The sequence below is a fragment of the Pyrgilauda ruficollis genome, unplaced genomic scaffold (assembly GCF_017590135.1).
Source record: "Pyrgilauda ruficollis isolate IOZ18807 unplaced genomic scaffold, ASM1759013v1 scaffold135, whole genome shotgun sequence".
In the NCBI taxonomy this organism is placed as follows: Eukaryota; Metazoa; Chordata; class Aves; order Passeriformes; family Passeridae; genus Pyrgilauda; species Pyrgilauda ruficollis.
The window spans coordinates 616,784-635,266 of NW_024511988.1; the positions used below are offsets into that span (position 1 = coordinate 616,784).

At 54.7% G+C, this 18,483-nt stretch overlaps 1 protein-coding gene across 1 annotated transcript; it reads left to right on the forward strand.

The window, feature by feature from the left end:
* The first annotated feature begins 65 nt into the window (after positions 1 to 65).
* On the forward strand, positions 66 to 3,285 carry SIX1 (SIX homeobox 1). The gene is made up of 2 exons (XM_041459401.1): positions 66 to 957; positions 1,977 to 3,285. Exons 1-2 carry the CDS (start codon positions 398 to 400, stop codon positions 2,263 to 2,265), a joined length of 849 nt encoding a protein of 282 aa, XP_041315335.1. The 5' UTR covers positions 66 to 397; the 3' UTR covers positions 2,266 to 3,285.
* Positions 3,286 to 18,483: the final 15,198 nt, after the last annotated feature.

Consider the following 18,483-nt stretch of genomic DNA (forward strand, 5'->3'; position numbering starts at 1 on the left):
CCCGCGGCCCCGGGGCCGCACCCGCGCAGAGGCGGCGGCGGGACGCGCAGCCGCGGCCGGGGCCGTGGCCGGGCTGGGCCGGGCCGGGCCGGGGGTGCCCAATCAGCGCGGCGCGGGGGCTCGGGCGCTTTAAGCGCGGCGGCGGCGGAGCGGGGACAAAGTCCCCCCGGCGCCGCGACGAGCATCCCCGCTCGCCCGACACACCGCCCTCGGCTGCCGCAGCGCCTCCCCGCTCTGGGGCCGGCACCGGCACCGGGATCGGGATCAGCACCGGGCCCGGGCCCGGCGGGCGCCTACCCCGCGCCCCTCCGCCGCCGCGCTCCCGCGGGGCGCCCGTCGCCTCCTCCTCGTCCTCGTCGTCCTCCTCGTCCTCCTGCGGCCGCCGCCGCTCTCGGCCATGTCGATGCTGCCGTCGTTTGGCTTCACGCAGGAGCAGGTCGCCTGCGTCTGCGAGGTGCTGCAGCAAGGGGGGAACCTGGAGAGGCTGGGCCGCTTCCTCTGGTCGCTGCCGGCCTGCGACCACCTGCACAAGAACGAGAGCGTCCTCAAGGCCAAGGCGGTGGTGGCCTTCCACCGGGGCAACTTCCGCGAGCTCTACAAGATCCTGGAGAGCCACCAGTTCTCCCCCCACAACCACCCCAAGCTGCAGCAGCTCTGGCTGAAGGCGCACTACGTGGAAGCCGAGAAGCTGCGGGGCAGACCCTTGGGCGCCGTCGGCAAATACCGCGTCCGCCGAAAATTCCCTTTGCCCCGCACCATCTGGGACGGCGAGGAAACCAGCTACTGCTTCAAGGAGAAGTCCCGGGGCGTGCTGCGGGAATGGTACGCCCACAACCCCTACCCGTCCCCCCGGGAGAAGCGGGAGTTGGCGGAAGCCACCGGTCTCACCACCACCCAGGTCAGCAACTGGTTCAAGAACAGAAGGCAACGGGACCGAGCGGCGGAGGCGAAGGAAAGGTACGTGCCACCCTCCGATCCCCGCTTTTTCCCTGCTCCACCGCGCGGGGGGCTTTTGGGAACCCCGGGAGCTGCTCCGGGAGCGCGGCGAGTACCCGGAGCCGGATGGGATAGGAGCGACGAAAACACACGGTTCCCTTCAAGTCCCCCCCTTTTCTTCTTTCTTTTTTTTTTTTTTTTTTTTTTTTTTTTTTTTTTTTTTTTTTTTTTTTTTCCCTCGTAAACCGCCTTGCCTTTTCCCCTTCCGTGGAAACCCAAACGGGTTTTTCACTCGACCTCACCTGCCCTGGGGGAACAACGAGCCCCCACCGTCCTCTTCCAGGCCGTTCCGCCGCCTTTGTTTGCTGCCTGCCTTCCCGAGCAATCCGGGAGCGATGCGGAGCCTCCGGGAAGCGGTCGGGATGCCGGGCCGTGTGTGGCCGGGGGTCGGGCAGGGTAGCTCTGGAGCTCGGAGCAGAGAAGAGATGCAGCTCCGGGATGGCGAGGCGGGGGGAAGCAGAGGAGACCGGGATGCGGACGCGCTGGCCGGGCCGGGCCGCCGCCCGTACCGAGGCCATCCCGGACCCCGGCAGGCGACGCGGTGGCCTCGGTGCGAGGCGGCTGCTCGGCCCGGAGAGGCAGAGCCACGGAGGGCATCTCCTTCAGCCACCTCCCCACCGAGCCGCCTGGAGAAAACCTCGCACCCAGCTCGTCCCCGGGCCGCGCTTTCATTTTTAATTAAAAAGAAAACGGCCCCCCAAAAAAATCCCTTCCTCCAGTTTTCTCTCCTCACCTAAATAACCGGGCTGTTCAGTGTATTTATTTGTAGGAGGGATAAAAGAAATAGGGACGATCCGTTATGAAATTATTAGGATTATTTTTCCCCCTTCGAGAAGCATCTGCTCCCACGCTGGAACTAAACGCGAAGGATTTACGGTGGGCATTAGCACAATGCCCATCCCCGCCGCCTCGTGCCCGCCCTAACATCCCCGTCGTGCGATTATATATACAAAAATTTTAATTTTTTTGCCTTTCTGCAGAGAGAACACGGAAAACAACAACGCGGCCACCAACAAACCGAACCAACTCTCGCCTCTGGATGGGAGCAAACCCCTCATGTCCAGCTCCGAGGAAGAGTTTTCTCCTCCCCAAAGCCCGGATCAGAACTCGGTCCTGCTCTTGCAGGGGAACCTCAGCCACGCCAGGAGCTCCGGCTATTCCCTGAGCGGCTTGGCCGCATCCCAGACCCCGCACAGCCTCCAAGGCCACCAGCTCCAGGACTCGCTGCTGGGACCCCTCACGTCCAGCCTGGTGGATCTGGGATCCTAAAGGCCGTCGGAGGATGGGGAGAAGAGGTTCTGCTCGGGGACAGAGGCTCTGGGTTGTACATAGAGGACAGCACCCGGTTTTACAGGTCACCCGCTGATTGTTAACGGGACTCTCGTCTCTTTTCACACAACCCCGCATCGGCTCTTGCTCCAGTTCCCCCTCAGCGTCTCCCACCATCACCACGATTTTTAATTTTTTTTTTTTTCCACGTAGCCAAACGCAGAGAGCGGCAATAACCCTCATCAGCCCTTCGAGTTCAAACGAGTTGGTCCCAACGGGAATTACAAAAAAAAAAAAAAAAAAGAAAAAAGAAAAAAAAAAAAGAAAATAAATAAAACCCCCAACCCCTGCTGGATCCGATTCTACCCAAACAAATCCCAGCGCCGCGGGCGCGGTGGGGCAGGGTCGGCCGGCACATCCCTGCTGCTGCCTGGCCCGGTCCCCGAGGAGCTGGGACGGGGACAGAGGGAGAGAACCGCTGTGCTGAGCCCTGTGGCGGAGCGGGAGGAGGGAGGGAAAGTTACGTTTACATTTTTCATATTTAGCCTTACCAAAAAGATTTCGATGTAGTTTAAATTAAAAAAAAAAAAAAAAAAAAAAAAAAAAAAAAAAAAAAAAGGAAAAAGAGTGGAAAAAAATATATCAAAAGCTGCAGTATTAGAGTTTTACCAAGTGCCTGTGTCTGACCGCGGCCGTGCGAGGCAGATACTGAGTGGGCTCCCGTGGACCCGCGTCCCCCACTTTTCTCCTCTTCGGTGGTGAAATGCATTGATGTGGCTAAAAATTAGGATAATAATAGTAATAATAAAAGTCGACGGCCATTTCCTCCTGAACTGCGCCGCCAGTTCCCCGTTGCCTTCTCCCGTCTGTGCCCGCTCGCCGCCTCCCTCCTCCGGCTTGCAGAGAGCCCGCGGATGACGCTGCCTGTCTCGAGTATTTGTTACCAAAAATCGCATGTGCTTTCGGGTTTATTTTCTATTGTACCTAAACAGTCTAAATTAAACAACGCTGATGGCAGAACACCCAGGCTGCGCTTTTCTTTGCAGGGGCGAGCCCGTGCCCGTCTGCCCGCCCTCGCCCCCTCCCCACGGGCTGCAGCGGAGAGGTTCGGGGCTGCGGGGAAGCCGGTGGCTCGGAAAGGGAGCAAGGACGAGGACAGGGGACCCGTGGAGCCTGCTGATCCCCGAGGGAGCCGGGCACCCGGCCGGGAAGGAGCGCCTGGCCCCGCCGCCCGCCCCGTCGGGGCCTCGCTGGTGCCGGTGTTCCCTGCTAGCGTTTTGCATCATTAAGCGCGTGTTTATTTAAGTCGCTGCCGTGTTTGTGCTCGGGGTCTTGGGCCATGGAGAAATGTCACCCTCTGCAGGAGGGTCTTGCCCGGCGCGTCCCTCCCGCTCGATGCCCAGCGGGCCCCGCTCCAGAGCCCCTCGGGGATCCCCACCCGCGCCCTCCCGGGGCAGCGGCTCCGTGCCCAGCCTCGCCCTCCCGGCTCCGGCTGCGGGAGCCGGCCCGGGACACTGGGATGGTTTCCCTGCTCCCTCCGGACGGGCCCGGCCGCCCCCTCGGAGAAAACGGAGCAGATCCCGCCGGGCTTCCTGCGCCCACGACGCTTTGGGGGGCATGGCCGGGGCTGGGGGGGACCGCGTGGCTCCGAGCACCGGGGGCGGAGGGCGCAAATGCCGCGCACGGCCGCGCAAACCGCGCGGGGGGCGCGCAGCTGCTTGCGCTCCTCCGCGGCCGCGGAAGGAGCGGGGGCAGGAGCCGGAGTTGTGGGGGGAGCATGGACCCCCTCTCTTGGTGTGCAGCGACCCCGACCTCGGCTGCCCGGCAGGGGAAGGGGACGGAGGCGGGGAGCCGCCGGGACGGCAGGGGACAGGACGGGACGGTCCGTGCCCCCGGTCCGGGCTCGCCCTCTTGTCCCTTCCCGGGGTCCTTCATCACCTTCCGGGGGTCTCATCCAGTTCCTGGATCCGTCACAAAGCAGCGCAGCCGCTCCCGTCCCCTCGGGCAGAAAAGGGGAACTCCCGGGGAAACGCAGGGTGTTTTTAGGGTCAGCAGCTGCGGGTTCTGCTCCTCGAGGATGGATAAGCTCCAGCTCCTTTTTTTTTTCCCAAACCACGGGCTCAATGAAGAGGAAGGATAAATATTGCCCGGGGTTCCAGCCCTGCGCGGCGGGAAAGCCAAGCAAGGACTGGCAAACCAGGAGTTATTTTCAAAGAAAACAGCTCAAAGGCGCTTCCTGCGTGTAGGCAGCGACAGGGTTGGTTGTCGAAGGCTGGGGAAGATGCCATGGGATGCTCCCTTTGCCCAAATCCCCCTTCCCAGCACACACCTGCAGACCGGGGGTAGTCTCAGGCTTCTCGGCCTCAGAGCCCTACCCCAGCCCTGCTCTCCATTTCCCCAAAAGGGAGAGGGACGAGGTTGGCAGCAGGCAGGAGGTGGAAAAGAGGGACGGAGGGTGCTGAGGGCATTCCCCTGGAAAAAACTCCCTGGCCAGCCGTCAGGTAGGAGCAGGGAGGCCCTGGAGCTGAGCCAGGCACAGGTTGCTGAGCTCTCCTCTATTAGGCTTGACCTCGCAGCAAGCTTTTCACAGCAGAGCCAGCCTGGGGAGGCAGCCTGAGGCTCTTTCTCACTAAGCTCTGCTTTGTATTTCCACCGGCAGGAAGGAGTTAATTCACCCCCCCACTCCCGTTCACCCCCCAGGACAGATTTCACACTGTGTCCAGGTCAGCCAAAAAAGGGGAGGAAACGAGAACAGCAGAATGATTAATTCTACCTGCTTTTCCCATGAGTGATCACCTGCTTTCGGGGTCATGAATAGCAGGTAGCTCTCTCCGTCTCCCACTTTGAGAGCCTCATTTGTTTGGTGACAGCTGAGTGACAAGACCTGAAATCTGAGCCCTCAACTTTGCCTGATGTGTGGATAAAACCCTGGATGTTCCCTCAAACATTTCAGGAAATGAAAGTTGTAACGCGATCCCTTGTGCGCCCACATCTCCCTCAGCAACACACAAAAGCTCAAAGGAACCTTCTCGGATTAAATTCAGCCTGGAGAGGATGGAAGGAAAATGGAGAGCAGGCTGAGAAAGCTGGAACTGGCAGGCTTTTCTTCAGCACTTATTGGAAATGTCTGTCCAAAGCAGGGATTTAGAAAGGTCACCTCTACCGTAAGCACTTCTTCCTCCATCAGAGTCAGACGGGCAGCCCGCTGCTCCCCAGCCCATCTCCACCTTTGGGACAGCCTGGGGAGGGCTGTGGGGTGCACTGAGACGCCCCAAGAAGGAAATACAGTGTATAAAAGTGAATACCCGAGGAGAAAGAGAGCCCCCTGCTCTCTCCTGGTTTAATTTCCTGGGTCACGCTGAGCCAGCGCTGTCCTGTCCACAAACCACAGGTCTGCTCTGCCCCGTCCTGCTGGAGCTCCTGCACTCCCCCACCAGCCCCCCAAAGGTCGGGTACAGTCCCACTGTCTGCCCCCACAATCCTGGGCCACGTGCTGGCAAATCCTCCACAGAAGCTGCTGGTCAGGAGTGGATGCTCGCTCATCCCATGAATTTAAGTCCAACATTTCCAGGCCTGGCTCCCTAAAGCTTGCACATCCCCAGCTGCAATTCCAGGAGCCCAGAGCCAAAATGTGGCACATTTGTGCTCTGTGTCTTTGCAAACCAGGCCTGAACAGCCAGAAAGTCAGAGTTTCATTTTAAGCACACGGGTTTGGGAATGTCAGCATCTGGAATGAGTCCAGGTGTGTGGTGCTGTCAGGATTAGGCTAAGGCATCCCAACCCCCTCTCTCCTGGGTAGGTGGTTTTATGGAGCTGCCTGTCACCAGGCAGCCAGTGGCTGCTTCTGCTGTTATCCAGCCTGAAGATAAAGTACTATTTAACAATTGTTTAACTATTCCTGAAGTGCTTCGGGATCTGCAGGCTCTGTAAAAGAAACAGCACACGCCCCGAGATAACTCTTCACCTCTGAGCTTCTCCCTTGCTCCTGCTTTTCTCCAGACTGCAGCTCATGAATGCTGCACAGGTGGAAAATCTCTCTGTCTGCACACCCAATGTGCTTTGCTGTCAGTAATTTTGCACCCAAGGAAGAGCTTGCTGAGGGGTGACACTGCTGGACATTGGTCTCTGCAGGAGCAGCCTTCAGAGGAGGAGCTGCAACCTGCCCCGTGTCATGAACAGCAGCAGAGCACAGAGTTTGCTCATCCTGGCTTTGGCAACCCGTGTCCAAGGATGGATTTTGCTGTTCCTGTTGGGGCTGAGGCTGTCAGGTTTTCTGAGGGCACCGGGTGCTGTGTGGGGAGGGCAGAGGTGGCAGAGGCCGGATCTGCAGAGCTTGGGGGCAGTGTGCAGAGTAACCTGAGACACTGCCATCTTTCCCAGCTGCATGTGGACGCAGTTTTAAATATGGAAATGAAGGAAAATTTGCTTTAATCTTCAGACAGAGACAGCAAATTACCAGGCTCCTCAGATATTTTTAGTGCTCACCCCGACTGCAGCCTCATGCTGCCTGGAAGGAGGGCTCCGGGCTGAACCCCCATCCCGTGCCACCCTCTTTCCTTCCAGCTGGACTTTTCACCAAGTGCAGGAACATTCCCTCTCTCCCTGTGGTTTGTAGCCTTCATCCACATCTCCTCAAGTTTTAAACAGAAGTTGAACTTTCTCTGAAGCATATAATCCCAATCCTAATAATGAGGTTAAAGAGGCAGATTTAGTTCAATTACGGTTTCCTGTTTTCATTTGTCCAGTGCTTTTGGAAAATACCTCTGTGGGCAGAGTGACTCCTTCTCATCCCTGTCTTAGCTTCTCATCCACAGCTCAGCTCTGCAGGGACAGAGATGCTCTGGTATCTGCTCAGACTCAGAAGAATTTCAGCTCTGGTGGAGAAGCTATGGGAAATCCTCATGCCTGCATCTCAGGATGGAAAAAAAGGGGAAAACTTCTTTTTCTGACTTCAGGATGGAAAAGCTTTTAAGATAATAGCTGGTGCATGGATCATCCCTGTTTTACAGGAGGGAAACTGAGACCTGGGGAGATGACAGACCTGCTGAAGGTCAGAGCAAGGGCAGGTGATGGGGTGGGGAGGGCAGCTGGCGCTCTGCACTCCCACACTGCCTCCCTTTATAGTCCCCATAATAAGTCACTGCCTCTTATCATTATGTAACACAATATTCCTAATACGAGACAAAACCAATTGACTAAAAAACAATGCCAAATGAGGCTTGTGGCTAACACTCCCTGAAGAAATTGTCTCTTTTCTAGAACAGAAAAAACCCAACAAAAAACACCACACCAAACAAAAAAAAAAAGAAAAAAAAAACCCAAGCAAATTAGAAACAATTGAAAAATGAAATCACATCTGCAAACTATCAGGGTGTTCCTCCTGAGCCCCACAGGGAGCCTGTGTCCCCCCACCCCTGCTCCCACTGCCCTGTGTGGGGTGGTGGGTGTCACAGGGACCTGCAGCTCTGTCCAGGAGGGCACAGGAGGGACTTTGTGGCAGTGCCAGGGATGCTGGCAGACACAGCCTTTGTGCAGCTTCATTCAACAGAAGGGCAGCATCATCCTAGAGCAAATCAGAGATGTATTTAGGGAATTAAGATCTCTCTATACCTAATGTCCTGGAGCTGGCAGGGTAACACAAAGAGAAAAAGTTCAAGAAGGAAAGAATTCCAGTTTATAAACTGCTGTTCCCTTTCTGGGAGCCCTCCCAGGCTGGGCAGAGGCACTGGCACACAGGAAGGGCAGAATTTACCAGGAATCCTGCCAGGAGCTGCTTGGGTCCAGCCAGCAGCTGCCCTCCCAGCAGGGCTTTGCTGCAGGAGCAGCACCAAAGGGAGCGGGAGCTGGGAATGCTGTGCAGGCTCAGCAGTGCCCATTGCAGGGGACAGCTCTGTCCCCTGCTGTGGTGGCCTCCAGCAGGACCCCTGGGGGTTTACAGAACTTGCCCTTCTCAGTGGATCTGGGCTGGGGATGCTCTGCCCTGTTCCAGCCACCCCGGTGAGTTCTGCTGGGTGAGCAGTGGGGGAAGAACATGGCTGGGACAGCTCAGGCTGGGACACACACCTCTGCTGCCCTGTTGGAGGTCAGAGGCTGAAGCTTGAGCCTGGAGGAATCCCCCAGCCCTGGAAGTGTTCAGGGCCAGGCTGGATGGGGCTCTGAGCAAGCTGGTCTAGGGGAAGGTGTCTCTGCCCATGGGATGGTCTTTAAAGTCCCAACCCAACCCAAACCATTCTACATTTCTGTGATTTTGTGAATTTCTGTTTTCGGAAGTGCCCCTTGAGGCAACTTCTCCACAAGCCAAAGAGGAGCTTGATGGGGAAGTGGGATTATTTCTTGGGGGGAACAGCACAGGGAAAGGATGTGGGGATGCTGAAGCTGTGCTACTCCCAGGAGACACGGTGCCTGCTGAAGTGGACAGACACACTCAGAGCAGCAAGCTGGCCACGAGGCTGATGCCACCTGGGGCTCCACCAGCTGTGTCCGTCACCCTGTGTGCAGGATCTGCCTCTGAGCCCTCCAGGTCCCAAGGGTGACTTGGATTGGGTTCAAAAAGCCCTCAGGAGGGCAAAGGCAAAGCAGAGCTTGAAGATGGAGAACAGGAGGCTTTCTCAGAGACCCCCACCTCTGCTCTGCCTCTGAGCTCCCCAACAGGCAGGGCTGGGCTGGAGGAGAGCTTTAGCAAAGGGACTTTGGGGCTCTGCTGCTGGCCTGTGTGACTTCATCACCCCCCAGGAGCTTGGCCCTGGGCTGGTGGGGGACAGTGGAGTGGCCAAAGCCTGGATGGTCGTGGTGGGGATGGTGAGCTCACCCCCACCACCCCACTCCAGCCTGCTCCCACTCAGGGCTGAATTCAAGCATAGCAGGGAAGTTTTAGGATGGAGGAGAATCAAGCAGAGGCTCTACATGGTGTTGGCTTTCAGGGAGGTGTTGAGCAGGCTTGATCCACACCAAATGTCCAACCAGCTCATCACAGTGGTCCCTTCTAGTTTATGGATGTGCTGAATCTCCTAATCTACCCTAGATTAAAAAAAAGAAGTGATGTTGCATGATCTGAAGGCACCAGTACAAGGGGGGTTCATTAAAATCCTCTAAACCAGAAGGAAAAGAGGCGAAAGGAGCCAAACCTGTGAAAAGGACTGACACATAACACATTCCCCCAGCAAAGGGGAGTCCAAGGTGGACACCACAATGGTTCTGCAGGAGCTGCAGGGTTAACTTCAAACCTAAAACATTTCCTAAAGGACAAAGCCTGACTTGCATGGTGATTTTTTTTTTTTTGTGCCATGCCCCAGCATCCTCCCAGAAACCCAGCCTGGATGTCTCATGGGTGCACTCAGCCCCTGCCACTCCGTGCCTTGGGCAGCACAGAGGGGACAGTCCTGGCAGCATCGTGTGGGATGGGGTGGCACTGCAGGATGGGCTGTCCTTGTGTCCGGGTCTGCACCCCCCTGGGCTCCTCTGGATGACGTTTTGGGGGCTTGGCTTTGCTCAGGATGCCTCTCTGTCCTCATCCCTGCCCCTGCCAGGGTTACGTAGCCACAGCTATTGGGTGGTGGAGGCACGGAAACCCTATATCCTGCCTGTGCAACCGGAGAGCAGGTGCCCACGCAGCTGCCAGGTTTGAAAGAGGAGCTGGCAGCAGGGGAAGAGGCCAAAATGGGTGTGCCCAGGAGGGGGAAATCACATCCATCCCAAAAAGGGGCCCAGCCCATCCTCAACAGAGCAGGACCACAGTGAGATGGGGAAAAAAAAAAAACCAAAAAACAAACCCTATTTGCGAGAAATCTCTCAAGGCAACACGCAAGGGGCTGGGGGGGCTGAAGCCAGATTTAAATTGGACCTCCTGCCCAGTGATCCATGAGGAAGGCTCGGGTGCTCAAACAATGAGCGGGGAAGGCAAGCTGAAATGACGCTCACCAGGAGAACCTGAAACCCGCGGTGGGGAAAACAAATAAAGGCAGCGAGCAGAGCCTTCCCCATCGCGGCTGAGGCAATCTGTGCTTGTGCAACCCTACCCGAGGGCTGCCTATCTCTGGCTGCGATCTGCCCCGATAAGATTGTTCCCTGCTGAAAATCAAAACCGAAGGGATTCCAGGCGGCTCAGCCGGAGTCAGATTGTCCACCTGAACACCGGGGCACTTTCATGTGGAAATATAATCGCCAGGTTATTTAGCTGAAAGGAGGAGAGGGCGGGGAGAGAGGCTCCTGGCGGGTTTGGAGGTGGCTGCTGGATGTGTGCAGCGTGGCAGGGATGCCAGCAAAGGCCACCACCCCGGGGCTGAGGTGTCCCCAAGGCATGACAATTGTTGCCTGAAGCAATCGTAGAAAAAGCAGTGGGCTCTTGTCCAAACCTCGCTGGTTTTTAGTGAGAACAGCTTGGGGTTTTTTTAGGGTCCGAGGACTTGCAGTTGGCAGCTCTGGTGTGACAAACCCTCAAATAAGAGTCACATGAGCGACAGTGGAAGCAGCCATTGCCACTTTTAAGGGTTTTTTGGGGTGGAGCAGCACATGATTAATGTCTGCACCGAGTGGGAGACAGAATACATAAACATCTCCTATACATATACATGTACCTAGAGAGATAAATGCACCTGATAGAGCGCTGTGTAGAACAACTCACCTGATAAGCCATTCCCAGGAGCAAGATGTGCAGGATTAGATCCTTGTTTGCAGTTAAAAAGTCAGTAGTGGCGAGTTTTGTCTCTATTGTTGTTCTAAAAGCCGTGTTTTGGGGCATGCGCCTCAGCACCCGGCTGAGAGATCCCGCCTGCTCCGAGTGTCAGTCCTTTTCTCAAGAAAAACAAAAAGTTATTTGGGAAAAATGGCAGCAAGGGATTGCTTGGTGATGCTGGAAATGGAACCTCCTTTCACTCAGATGGGAGAGGGATGCTGGGATCCTGTACCCTGAAGCAGAATCAGGACAACACTTGAGCACCTGAAACAGCATTTGTGTTTATTTCATACATTTAGCACCATGTACTGACTGTTCATAAGTTTTAAATGCTGCTGAGTGAATACATACAGCAGAAATGTCAGCTGGGGGAGTGGATGAGACAGGCTGGGGAGCTGGGCTCCCAACCCCTTGCCAAGTTCCTGCACCAAGGGCAAAAATCCTGGTGAAAAGCAATTCCAAGTGCTACGTGTACTCCTACGACTCCTGCTCAGTTACTGCAGCTTCACTATTGCCATTTTCCAGGGGAATTTGTGGCTGACTTTCTGTCTCTCCCTGCTGCAGGAAAATCCATGTGAGCCAGGCAGGGAGCTGCACATGTGCTATTATCACCTCAACAGACAGACTTGGCTAAAAATGAATAAAAGCCAGTGCTCCCCCTGCTCTGACATCTCTCCTCACCCCTCAGCTCCCTCCAGTTACAGCAATCCTGCTATAAAAGAGAATTCTGTGTAAAACTCTGCTTGCAGATGGGATATATCCCTTTAATCTTGTGTTCCCAGGGCCACCGCCAGCCCAGGAAAGGCTGCATATGCACACACACGCACACACACACACACAAACACACAAAAACACACACAAACACACACTCACAGTTTTTTGGGTGACTGATGAGAAACCAAATCCTTTAGTCCTGCCCGTGGGCAGTGCGTCCTGCAGTGGCCATCCTTCTCCAGGGCTTGATGTTCCTGGCAAAGCTCATGTGAAATGAAAATGCCTGTAATTTTCTGAAATTCCTTAATCCTGCTTATTTTCTCTCTTTCCCTGAGAGCTCGGAAGCCGCAGTGGTCTCCTCAAGCCCACCCACTAATTACAAGACATGAGCTCAACCCGCTGCTGGCCAGAAACAACATCCCAGGAGCAAACAGCAGGAACCAGCACTGAGCCCTGGCAGAAAACTGCCTGGGAGTCTGTCACCAAGAGCCTGGCAGTGGCACACCAGCCAAATCACAGAAGGAAGAAGGAAAATATCCCATTTTCCTTCCTGCCCCAAAATCCTGCCTTTCCTAGAGCCACTGGCTGGCTGCTCCAATGTCTGTGTCCCACTTCTGTGTCTCACCCCACGATGCTTCTTTAGGTCTTGATCTGTTTGGCTGCCAATTTTTTAGCCAAATTTGACCCATTTATCTTTTCAATTAGCTTGAGAAGGTCAGGCCCTTCAGCAGTGCTGGGCAGAATGGGGGTTTCCAGCAGGAGGGTGGCATCTAGCAGAAAAAAATCTTCTCCCTGGAGAAATTAGATCAGACAGAGCCCCGAGGAAGCCGGGCTAAAAATAAAGCCTGAACTCACAGAGGAGTTACAGGATGGGAACAGAGGCTGTGGTGCATCCCTGGTTTTATTCTTAGCAGGCACAACTGGAGAGATGGGTATAAATTTACTGGCATAAATCAGTACAGTTAATGGAGGGATGTCAGGTTTTCCTTAAATGCTGTGATGTTTACAACATTTTAATTACAAAAATTTACAATGTGAATTACAAAACGTTGTAATTCACGGTTTTACAGCAAATCAGGTTCTTTGCCTAAATCCCCCAGGTCTGCAGTGGCTTGTGATTGCCTTTATCCAGGCTACCTTGATTTCTTGGACTGCTTCCCTTCTCCTGCTTTCCCTGTGCACAAGCAACAGGCACGTTCAGCCTCCTGCATCCCAAAAAGCCAGAGCTGCCGGAGTGAGGACAAGGCTTCTCTGCTCCAGGTTTTATCCCTGCACCAAAACCTCACCGTGCACAGGATTTCCCTGGACACCCTGCTCTGGCATGGCTTAGAAGTAACATCCCAAATTCCACTGCTGGGTGCTGGGTGAAGCTGTGAATGTTGGTGGGGTCCCAGCTGGGGGATGCGCTGTGGAGTGCCAGGGAGGCTCCTGTGCCCCAGCGCTGGTCTGGGAATGCAGGAGTGGGAGTGCAGGAGTGGGAATAGAGTAGTGGGAATGCAGGAGTGGGAATACAGGAATGGGAATACAGGAGTGGGAATAGAGGAGTGGGAATAGAGGACAGGGAATACAGGAGAGGGAATACAGGAGTGGGAGTGCGGGAGTGGGAGTGCAGGAATGGGAATATAGGAGTGGGAATATAGGAGTGGGAATAGAGGAGTGGGAATAGAGGAGTGGGAGTGCAGGAGTGGGAATGCAGGAGTGGGAATACGAACACGGGATGGGAATAAAAATACAGGAGTGGGAATACCAACACGGGATGGGAATACAAGTACAGGAGCGCACACGCGGGTGCGCCGGCAGGAGCGGCAGCGGCGGTTCCTGGGGCTGCAGTGCCACCTGCTGTCCCCGGCGCTGCCCGGGCACATCCCTGCGAGCCGCAGGCCGGGACACGCCCTGCCTCTGCCCCTGCCCCTGCCTCCCCTCTGCTCGAAGAAATGAAATTCAGCCAGAAAACACCGGCGGGGAAAAGGCAGCGCTGGGTCACAGGAGTGGAGCGAGGTGATCCCGAGGGGTTCCAAGGGCACAGCGACATCCCGCTGTCCCTGCACCCCCGGTGGAAAAGCACCCTGCAGGAATCATCTCTTATCTCCTTCTGGATGTGATCTTTCCCTTCCTTCCCTGCTTAAATGTGTCCTTCGGGAGCTTTACACCACTTCTTGCTGGCCCTGTGAAAAGCCTGGAATTTCCCCCGTGTCCGTGTGGGGTGGCTCAGAGCAGCTGCTCAGTCCCACCTCTCCAATTCAAGCTCTTGGCATAAAAATCAAAGCGGCCCTTCCTGGGTCACCCATCATCAAAAGAGGGAGATTTAGATTGGATATTAGAAAGAAATTCTTTACTGTGAGGGTGGTGAGGCCCTGGCACAGGTTGCCCACGGAAGCTGTGGATGTCCCACTCCTGGAAATGTTCCAGGACAGGCTGGATGGGGCTTGGAGCAAGTTGGGAGAGTGGAAGGTGTCGCTGCCCATGGCAGGGGTTGGAACTTGATGACCTTTAAGGTCCCTCCCAACCCAAACCCTTCTGTGATTCTATAATCATTACTGTTAACCTTTCAGTGAGAAAGAGAGTTTGTGCCCTGCAGAAAAGTCCAAAAGAGCTGCCATTGCCTCCATTTATGTTGAAAAAAAAAAAAAAGATAGAAAACGAAAGAAAAAATATAAACTAAATAAAAAATTAAAAAATAATAAAAAGGGAGCAGAGTTGTCCTAGCTGCTGAAAATGAAGCATTAGGGAAAAAAAAAAAAGCTCACGAAAGCCAGATCCAGACCGGCTGGGCAGCTTTCAGAAACAACAACAATTAAGTTTGGAGGAAACCAGATACTCACCATGAAAATTTGCAATTCTTTGTTGAACAAATGTTTCCATGGAAAAGCTCTGTTTACCCTTCGCTTGTCCTGTCAGCTCCTGAGCTGGGATGCTGTGCAGCTGGGCAGGCAATGCCCAGAGGACCCAGCAGATCTGGGACAGAGCACCGAGCCCACGTTTGCCTTTTTAATCTTCTACCTGTGTGGGTTAGTGCATGAAATGCATGAATTCCCCACAGTAAGCCAGTTTTGGGAAGGAGGGCTGCCAGGGGCTCATCCCTGAGCAGGGAGCAGCTGCAGCAGGGCATGGCCAGAGATTGGGATGTGCAGGGCCCAGTGCAGGAGCCTGCTGGGCATTTTAGGAGAAACCTGCTGGAAAGGCTCACCACGTCCAGCCTGGGTGTCCAGAAGTGGTGGACAAAGCCGTGAGACTTTTAGGAGTAAAAACCTCATCGTTAAAAGATTAGACTCACACTCAAATGACCCAATTTCTTTTTTCTTTTTTTTTTTTTTCCTCTCAGCAGGGACGCAAAGTAGCAGCACATTTGCACATTCCCTGTATTCCCACCCCAGGATCCAGGCAGGAATTGCCGGGTGCAGCTTTCAGAGCCAGGGAGGTGCTGAGTTGCCTCTGGGACCAGCGGGGCAGAGCCGTGCCAGGGAGAGGCTGCATCCCAAACCCTCCTCTTGGACCCATACAAAACGGAGCAGGGGAAGTAAAAACAGGGGGAAACTTGGCTGTGGCTGCTCCTTTCTCTGGCTCCTGTGCTGGCTCTGAAGAAGCCAGCCCACGGAGAGGGGCTGCTTTGCTCTCTGCTGTGCCGGGTCCTGGGGAGCTGGAAAGGAGCCAGGCAGAGAGTGCATCCTGGAAAGCAGCCTGTGCCCTCTGCCAGCCCCTCCTGCCAGGGTGGGGAGCAGGGGAGTGGTGCACGGGCTCCCCACCTCCTCTGCTGCTGCTGAGGAGTCCGGGTGTTGCTGCCCTGCTGGGTACAACCCACACGCCCATCAAACCGCTGAAAACCCAATTGTTGGTTCCCACTCCCTGAACCCCCCAGGCCCAGGTCATGCAAAATCAGTGGGGGTGAAAAAATAGATTTTTTCTTTTTTCCCCCAAGGAATTACTTCACAGAGGGAAGGTTGTGCAGGACAGAGACTGAGCTTGGCTGTCCCAGGTGGACACCCACTCAGTGATGATTTGGGTGTCCCATTCCTGCACAGGGAAAGAGTTTTGGGGCCTTCACTGCCCTTTAAACCTCTGACTCTTAGGGCTGGTGCATCACATGCTGCTCTTGGCTGCATCCCTCTCTTCCTTGTCCAGTTGCTGTGCCCCCTGGATTGCTGGGAGCCTTTTCCTGCTGCTCCACAGCCCTCAACACTCCTGTTGGGACTGTCCCTCGCTCTGGTTTCAGCAGGAGCCTGTCCTCAGCAGCTGCACCGCTGTCATTTATGAGGCTGTGCTGACAAACACCAGCCAGGTCCCTGGTGGGGACATGACTTAATCCTCCCCCACACCCATCCTCATGCTCGAGGGTGTGTTTGGGACTCATCTGTCATTCAGGCTCTGTCTGGTCCTTTTCCCCTGAAGATGCTAAGTGCCTCTTCACTGTGCCCAGCTCTGGCATTTCATCTCAACGGGCCAAGCATTCACCCGGTGCCAAACTGGCAGGCAGCTCGCTTTCCTGGCACGTGGCCTCCTTGGCTTTCCATCCTGACTGATTTCTTCTAATTTCATGGTTTTATTTTTCCTCATCTTTAAAATTCACCATTGGTTTTGATTAGGTGCTGTGGACTTGCAGCCCTTGGGCTTCCAAGAGCAGGACAGGGGAGGTCTGACGTGGTGGGTCTGGTGGCTGCAGTGCCTCAGCCCAGCTTATCTTGCCTTTCAGAGGGGGGAACTGTGAGTCAGGGGCTGAGAGGTGGCCAAAGTGTTTTGTTTTCTTTATTCCAGCGTGCTCCCCTTTTATTCCATGCAGCTCCTGGGTCCCACCATGGAAATGCCAGCTGGAGGAGGTGCCAGGGTGAGGAGAGCATTGGTGGCAGAGAAAGAAGATGGGGGCAAGTTCCCAGCCCTAAGAAGAGGAATACTGGGGGCAACCACAAAGAAAAAACAAGTGTCTGAAATGTGAAAGAAGTTTTTTGTGCAGAGGAGCCCTGTGGTCAGCTTGGAGAGAGCAGAGGTCAGTCCCTGCCTGGCTGTGGCTTCCCAGGGGCAGATTTAGACCCACTTTTGATGGTCTCCTGCCTGTCTCCAAACTGCTGAGGATTTGTGAGCCCCATGCTCCCTGTCCACCTGGGACAGCCAAGCTCAGAGTCTGTCCTGCACAACCTTCCCTCTGTGAAGTAATTCCTTGGGGGAAAAAAAGAAAAAAAATATGTTTTTTCTCCCTACTGATTTTGTATGACATGGGCCTGGTGGGTTCAGGAAATGGGAATCAACAAATGAGTTTTTAGTGGTTTGATTTTCAGTGGTTTCACCTCTGGCTATAAATGCTGGAGCAAGTGAATGGCTCTGGGCTGACAGGATTTGCAGAGCCATATTGGGATTCCTGGGATAACCAGGGTTCCCTTCCTGAAAGGACATCATGGATTTGGGGTGTCCAGGAGACAAATCTTCTCCCCCCAGTCCTTGAGCAGATGTGGCCCCTGCCCCACAGAGACCATGGGCCAGCACAGAGCCAGGCTGGATGGATGAACAACTTCTACAGGGAGCTGAGGGAGCTTTGGGTGGGACATCTGTTCCTAGGACAGCAACTGCAGCAAACACTTTTGCCCCTGGGGGAGATGTGGCAGGGTTGAAGAGCAGCCTGCTGTCACCACTGCCACCCAAACAGCTCCTGGGAGTCCCAGCCCACACCCTCCATCCTCCCCCACATCAGGGAGAGAAGGCAGCGAGAGGAGAACCTGGCTGTGCCCCAGGGCTGAGCCCCACCACAGCAAACCCGAGCCCCACAAACCCTACATGCTTTGCCAGACCCCAAAATATCCCAGCCCCTCCACCCTGCTGCTGTTCTTTCATTTTATTTTTAGATCTGTTGCTCCTGTTAGCTCTTTTCTATTTGTTTTTGCTTCTTATTATTCCTGGCTCCCCTCAGTGTTTTGCTTTCCCTCCTCAGCCCTCATCCGGATGTTTATTCTCTCTGCTTGTTTTTCTGCTCTCCCGAGGTGCCTCCTGGTTGTAGCTGGGCAGAGGTCTGTGCTTGGCCTGGGCAAGGGCTCTCGTGGAGCTGGGCTGGGACCAAACCATCACCTGGAGAGCCCAGCCTGGTCCAGGAGGGGAGAAGCCTTGGCCACTGGCTTTGCTCCAAGCAGGAACGTGGCTGGTGCAGGGATGGGGCAGCTCCTGTAGCAGAAGAGCTGGCAGCAGGGTGAAGGAAGTGGGGAAAAAAGGAATTATCCCATCTCTAAGGAACTCCAGGGGTCAACAGTGAGGTACCCAAGGTGGCAGAGAGGATCTCCAGCAGCCCTGGGAGCTGCCTTGGCCACGTGTCCACATCACCGAGTGTCCAGTGACACATTCCCCAGACACCAGCACTCCAATGGAGTCTTCACTTCTTTTTTTGCCAGGGTTGGCATTAAATGCATTGATTAAATGGAATTTCTTGTTGGGACTCAGATGTTTATTGGGTCTTATCTATGTTACAGTCTCACAAACCCTGAGTTCTGCAGCACTTCACTCTATCAAACTAAAAACTGAGCCCCATCTCTCTCTCTACAAAGCCTTTTAGGGATAAAATATCCAATTAAGAAATGACATCTAAATTATTTTTACTTTTAACCCCTTAACCAACCACCCCTGCCCTGCAATTCAGATTTTTTTATGGTTGTGCCTTGAGGTGCCTTGAAAACCAGGCTGGGCCAGTCAGTGCCTCTGCCTACTAAAACCCAGAAATTTTCCTTTTGAGGACAAACACACCCAAATCTGGCTCTGTTTCTTCCATGCTCACCCCTCTCCCATACATAATGTTTCTGTGCATCTTCTCTCTGTCCACCCAGAAGTGATTTTCAAGGTTTTTTGGGGCTCCAGCTGAGACA